General features: G+C 53.4%; 1 protein-coding gene across 1 annotated transcript; it reads left to right on the top strand.

Moving 5' to 3' along the window:
• The first annotated feature begins 203 nt into the window (after nucleotides 1–203).
• Nucleotides 204–1,746, top strand: CTAG2 (cancer/testis antigen 2). The gene is made up of 3 exons (XM_032265298.1): nucleotides 204–454; nucleotides 1,085–1,219; nucleotides 1,449–1,746. The coding sequence occupies exons 1-3, from the start codon at nucleotides 204–206 to the stop codon at nucleotides 1,585–1,587; spliced, it is 525 nt and encodes a 174-aa protein (XP_032121189.1). The 3' UTR covers nucleotides 1,588–1,746.
• The last annotated feature ends 4,994 nt before the right edge of the window (nucleotides 1,747–6,740 follow it).

The raw sequence follows: 6,740 nt of genomic DNA, 5'->3' as shown, positions 1-6,740 counted from the left end.
GTGAGAACCAGTCATGTGCTCCCGGGCTCGTCCGGGGTCTCCCAGGGCCGGAAGCAGGAACCCCTGTGCGCAGGCGCCCTGAGGCTCCCGGGCTGCCCATCTCATGCCAGGGGGCGGAACTTCCTGCAACCTCACCCTCTCCGCGTCCTCGTCCTCGTGGGCCCCGACTTTCTCTCTGAGCGTGGCACACCGGCCCAGGGGCCATGCAGGCCGGAGACCAGGCCGCAGGGGGCGCAGCGGGCGATGCTGATGGTCCAGGAGGCCCAGGACCAAAGCATGGACAGCTCTTCCGATCTGTACATGAGTTGGTAAGGGCTCCCCAAGGCTCAGGGGCAGCAAGGGCCTCGGGGCCGGAAGGAGGTGACCCTCAGGGGCCACGTGGCGGCGCGGCTTCTGCCCAGAATGGAAGCTGCCCGTCTGGGGCTAGGGGGTCAGACAGCCATCTGCTTCAGTTGTATCCTGTTCTGTTCTGTTCTGTTCTGTTCTGACAGTGCTGGTGGCAGGATGGGGGCCGGGAGATGGAGAGGCCAGGGCCAGGAGGTGAGGGAGGGGAGGGCCAGGTGCAGGAGGTGGGGTTTGGGAGATTGGGGTAAGGGGCCAGGCGGGGGTGGGGGCTGGGAGATGGAGGTGGGGAGGGGGGCGGCTCGGAGGAAGGGGGCAGGTAGGGAATGGGAGGTGGAGCTTGTGCAGGGTGGGGGAGAGGGGTGCTGGGCGATGGGGAGAGGGGTGCTGGGCGATGGGGTGAGGGGCAGGGGCCCAGAGATAGGGGGGCTTGGGTGTGTGAAGGGGATCAGGAGGTAGGGGGAAGCAGGCAAGGTGGGAGCCAGTGACTGGGGTGTGGGCGGGGTGGGGGAGGCCAATCGAGGGGGAGGGGGCGGCTAATGCGGCACCGGGCACGGTGGGAAGGGCCTTTGAAGGGCACGGAGGAGTCAGCTTGGGGTGCAAGAGAGGAAAAGTGGGGAACCAAGACAGCTGGGCTGGTTGCGGCACCACCTGGGCCAGTGCGTGGGGAGACAGCCTGGGTGGGATGAGATGGGCACTGGGCAAGTCCTACGAGATGGGGCCTTAACCGGGTCCCCACCAGCCACATCACGATGCCTTTCCTGTCGCCCATGGAAGCGGAGCTAGCCCGCAGGATCCTGGCCCGGGATGCCGCACCGCTCCCCCGACCAGGGGAGGTTCGGAAGGATTTCACCGTGTCCGGCAACCTACTGGTTATGTCAGTTCGGGACTAAGACAGGGACAGGGCTGGGCTGACGACGGTGGCGGGGTGGGGACTGGGATCCGCCTCCCCCGAGGGTCAGGAAGCTAGAGACCTGGGAACACCCAAGCACAGGGTCTCAGAACAGAGACCTGGTGCACCAGGCCCACCGCCACCCGAGGGAGCGAGGGGAGATGGGTGCAGAGCTGTCGCCTTTAACGTGATGTTCTTTGCCCCTCGCGTTTAGCCGACTGGCTGCTGCAGATCCGCGCCAACTCCAGGTCTCCATCGGCTCCTGTCTCCAGCAGCTTTCCCTGTTGATGTGGATCATGCAGAGCTTTGTGCCCGTGTTTTTGGCTCTGCTTTCCTCAGGACAGAGGGGCTAAGCCCAGCCTGGCGCCCCTTCCTAGGTCGTGCGTCCTCCCCTGGGGAAGGTCCCTGCACGAGTGGCCACTTCATTGTGGGGGCCTGATTGTTTGTCTGTCGCTGGAGGAGGGTGGTTTACATGTTTGTTTCTGCAGAAAATAAAACTGAGCTCCTATTCCCTGTCTGCGTCTCTTTTCAGCGAGCGAAGGCACCTGCAGATGTTGATGCCTTTGTCCTCGGGTTGCAGGGGAGGCTCTGGGATTCAGAGATTCAAGTAGCACAAGGTAATGGAAGACAATTTGGGAAATAGGGGAACATGAAAAGCGACTGGGTCCCGCCATTCAGCATTAACTACTGTGGACACTTTAGAATATTTTCCTCATCATATACTTGCATTTATGTGTTAACTACATGACAGTAGCATATATAATGGTCTTCCAGCTCAGCATTGAATTTTTTTCCCAAATTGTTTTCATTGAACATGTGAGCTTCTGTGCCTTCCAAAAATTCTTCAAAAACACATACTTGAATAGATGCACAAAACCAGCATTATCATTTCACCGTTAAGCATGCGATATGGGCCGGGCATGGTGGCCCTCACCTGTATTGTCAACACTCTAGGAGGCTGAGGTGGGAGGATGGCTTGAGACCTGGAGTTGGAGAATGCCCTGAGCAACGTAGTGAGAGTCTGTCTCTGTAAAAAAAACATTTGAAAATGAGGGGTGGAAGACGTGGTGGCAGGCACCTGTAGTCCCAGTGACTCGGGGGGCTGACGTGGGAGGATGTGTAGGGTACAGGATCTCGAGGCCGCGGTGAGCTGTGAATGCACCCCTGAGCTCCAGCCTGGGTGACAGAGCGAGACTCTGTCTCTAAAATAATTAGTAATAATAGTAATAATAAGTCATAGTAATAACAACTTAAAATGTGTGTAAACACGTCATGTTACAGGTTCATGCTCTCACCACTTGTGGAGTCCCAATTAACAAGAGCGAGGTCTGGTATAAAGAAACGGACTTTAGGCCATGATTGGTTTAGGGGAAGATGCACAGGCTCCTGCCTTTAAGGGCTCTGCTTCCCTCTGGGGGCAGAAAGCAGGGCCTTTTAAAGGGGGACTTGGAATGAATACCATACAGCGGAGGGGGCAGGCAGCTGCGGGGTCTCCGTCACATGCTGAGGTGCCTCACCTCCCGGGTGGGGTGTCGTGAGCAGAGCTAGGTTGGAAAGGGGCTGTTGTTTGTCAAGGTGAAAGAGACATGTTCTTGAGCTGCGTTCTGGTATGCTCTTCCGTTGCTTGGAAACAGTGTGATCCCTTTGAGTCTTGCTTTCAGGATTTACTCAGTGGGACCAGAGCAGATTTCAGTGGAAGATTAATAGTATTACCTGACCACATCCAAGGCTCGGCAAGGCTGTAGTTGCAAACGAGGACTCATATGCTGTCGGTAGGAGAGGTAGTAACATCTATCTGGGCATTTATTTGGCATTTTCTATTAAAGGAACGATATGCATACCCTTCGACCCACCTCGAAGGGTCCATCCGAGGAACTTCTGCATATGCAGATGAGGTAGAATCCACCGGCCTCTTAATGACACCATCACGTAAATAACTTTTAGAATGTAAATGTCCATCAGCGGCGGAAAGGTTGAATAAATCACTGCACAACTGCCCCAGGGGAAAAGTGTCAGGAGGCTGGAGAGAGAGCATGGTAGATAGTTGGGTACTAGCATAGAGAGAGATTAAAACAAGTCACGAGATCTCTGCATCTAGGCTACGGCACACTCTTGTTTTGGCAGTGTGCTCCCGCCACGAGAGCACGCAGGGATGAGCACAGTAACTCCCTGGAAAGCCGCCTCCACTCTCAAGAGTGCTCACCGCTGGACAACAGCGTCAGGGAAATAAAACGTTCACCTTTGAAATCTCAGACTTCCATGTTTAAATATTTTCATCAGGCCTGTATTACTTTGGGGATACATGTTTTTACTTTGGAAAAGAAGAGTCTGTTCAAATAAGAAATCATCTCTCCTAGTCCTGTTCTTTTAAAACATTGGGAATGGATTTTGTGTGTGTTGAAACATCTGTGTCACGGCAGAGGGCGTCTGTTGGTTTTGTCCCCCAACCTCTGTTCCCCTGTACCCGTGTCCATATTTCCCCTAGAACCACTCCCTCCATTTCCCTTCAGCAATTCTGATTCTGCTGGAGTCTACTTCGCCCCAGATTTCAGGGGTGGGCATGACGCTCAGGCCTGGTTAAGTGGAGCACTGCATTCCTCTGGCCATGGTGATCCCAGCCAAACCAGTGACACTTTTGGGGCTGCAGGGGGATAAGCTGGCAATGGACAGCAGAGAAGCAGGAACAGGAAGGCTGATCTGAGAGAACCAAATCCTGGATCCAGCCGTGCCTGAAGCTGGGAACTGCCCTTGGACCTTTCCGTTACACAGACTCAGAAGTTCTCCCTTCGGCTTAAGTCGATTGGGAGATTTTTGATTGTTGTTCTTTCATTTTTTTTCCATGTGCAATGGAAAAGTCTTGACTATCAGGGAATTGGGGAACCACAGATTTATTTCTTATGTAACCTTCTACTGTGATCTGAGGCCTAGGCCCTCGTTTGCTTCCTGGAAGGAACAGACATGTTTTCTTGCTAGGGGATCGATATGGTTCGGATATGTTTGTCCCCTGCAAATGTGGTCCTCAGTGTTGGAGGTGGGGCCTAATGGGAGGTGATTGGGTCATGGCCGGGGGTGGGGGGATGCCTTTCAAACAGCTCAGTAAAGCCATCCTCAGGGTAATGAGTGAGTTGTCACTCTCTGGGTTCCCACAAAATCCGATGGTTGAGAAGATCCTGGCATCTCCCTCCCCCCCCCCCCCCCCCCCCCCCCCCCCTCCCCCCCCCCCTCCTCCTCCCCCCCCCCTCCCCCTCCTCCTCCCCCCCCCCTCCTCCTCCTCCTCCTCTCCCTCCTCCTCCTCCTCCTTCTCTCTCTCTCTGTCCCTCTGTCTCTCCCTCTGTCTGTCTCTCCCTCTCTCTCTTTTCTCTGTGAAGCCACTCTCTGCCACCTCCCGCCAGGAATAGATGCCGTCTGAGGTCCTCACCAGAAGCAGATGCTGGCACCACCCCTCTTACTGCCTGCAGAACTATGAGCCAATAAAACTTTTAATGAATTTCTCAGCATCAGGGATTATTCTACTGGGACCAGCCCTTTCGAGATAGTGCTCCCCAACCCGATCCAGCAGTGTGGTCTTCAGTCACCCAGAGCATGAGTCTTTAGTCTTATTCCCCCTGCTCCTCTGCGTCAGCACGTCTGCCCCAACACGGGCCTGGTACAGCCAGTCACCCTAGCCCCACAGCTGGATGGCTAGAGCCGACAGCTTTTTTTTTTTCCTTTTTTTTTTTTTTTTCTCACTGTCTTGATCAAGTTATAGAGCTGGAAGCTTTTTAAACCAAGTCAGGTGGCCTCAGTCCTCTGCTCCAAGCTGTCCAGTGGGCTCCCCTCACTCGCAGTGAAAGGCAGAGCCCTGTCGGCGGCCTGCAGACCCAACATGATCAAGTCTTTCCTCTCTGGCCTCCTCCCACCTCCCACACTCCCCGCTGCTCATGCTGATGCAGCCACTCAGGGCCCCTGGCCCTTTCTGAAACACACCATGCCCACTTCTGCCTCAGGGACTTTGCACTGGCTTTCTCCTGTCGGGAACTCTCTTTCTCCAGCGTTACCCACAATTGTCACCCTCTCAGAGAGGCTTTTCTAACCAGCCTCCTTAATACTGCATCCTGCCTCCCCTGCCTGCCGTCTGGTCCTGCCTGCCACTCCCTCCACTTTCAGGTCCCAGGTGTGCTGGAGACATCCCGCCCAGGGTGACCTTCCCCATGACACCCACTTCAGGCCTTAGGCCGGGGCCCCAGGCTTCAGCCAACTGCTTACCTGGACAGGAGGGTGTCTCAGGACTGAGAAGCTCCCTCCTCACTGATTCCACACCCTTAGCTGTCACTGGGCACGAGGCTGATGATCTTCCAGCTTCTATCACCAAGAAGCATTTCATTCCAGAGCCATGAGAATCTGAGACAGAGGGGTCCCTGGAGCTGGACTCTGTGGGCGGGAGGGGGCAGCTCCTCCTGTGCAAAACCCCCACTTCCCAGCTGGGCTCTTCCCTCCCACATGCCTCACCCTTCCATCCTCCCCTGCAGCCCCTGTACAAACCCACCAGTTTCTCCTCAACCCCAAATGCTCCTCCAGTGACAGCACTTTCTTCTCCTCCTCTCCACAGCTAGAGGGTGGCCCCTCCCAAAAGTGGTCTGGACTCTGGACTCACCGTTCCTCATCCCTCCTCGCCATTCCTTCCTAGCCCAGTCATCTGAGCTGTTCCTCTAACAAACCAGAGAAAAAGAGAAAGCTAGCCCAAACAAGCAGAATGAGGACCTAATAAATCACAAAGCAGACCTCAGTGAAAGGCTAGCAAAGAATGCTATTAACAACTCTGTGACAATAAATTCAGTGACTCAGATGAAATGTATAATTTCCTTGAAAGACACGTATTACCAAAACTGATACAAGAAAAAAAAGTTTTATATCAATTACCCATATAAACTTAAAATCAAAACCTTCCCACAAAGAAAACTCCAGGCTGGATGCCATATTGGTTAATGAATCAAACATTTAAGAAAGAAATTGTGGCTCTGTGAGGTGGCTTATACCTGCAATCCCAGCACTTTGGGTGGCCAAGGTGGGAGGACTGCTTGAGCCTAGGAGTTTGAGACCAGCCTGGGCAACATGGTGATATCTCATCTCTGCTGAAAATAAAAAAACATTAGCCAGACTTTCACCAAGATGTCGAAATAGGAACAGCTCCGGAGTGCAGTTCCCAGTGAGAGAGATTCAGAAGGCAAGTAATATCCGCATTTCCAACTGAGGTACCAGGTTCATTTCAATGGGACTGGTTGGACAATGGGTATAGCCCAAGGAGGGCAAACCAACACAAGGTGGGCAGCTGCCCCACCCCAGAAGTGCAACTGACTGGAGGATCAGGGGCTTTATTTTTTTTATTTTTATTTTATTTTGTTATTAGATTCAGTAATTTGGATTTTTTTTTTTTTTGAAAACAATTAAAGTTGACCTTGGCAAACATTTATTTACAATAGCTTGCTTTACTGTAATAACACAGTATATAATTGTTACTGGTAAAGCT

This window comes from Sapajus apella, unplaced genomic scaffold (genome assembly GCF_009761245.1).
Source record: "Sapajus apella isolate SASKATOON/1434 unplaced genomic scaffold, GSC_monkey_1.0 scaffold149, whole genome shotgun sequence".
In the NCBI taxonomy this organism is placed as follows: domain Eukaryota; kingdom Metazoa; phylum Chordata; class Mammalia; order Primates; family Cebidae; genus Sapajus; species Sapajus apella.
Note: the sequence above shows the minus strand (reverse complement) of the source record. Positions and strands in the feature narration are given on the sequence as shown.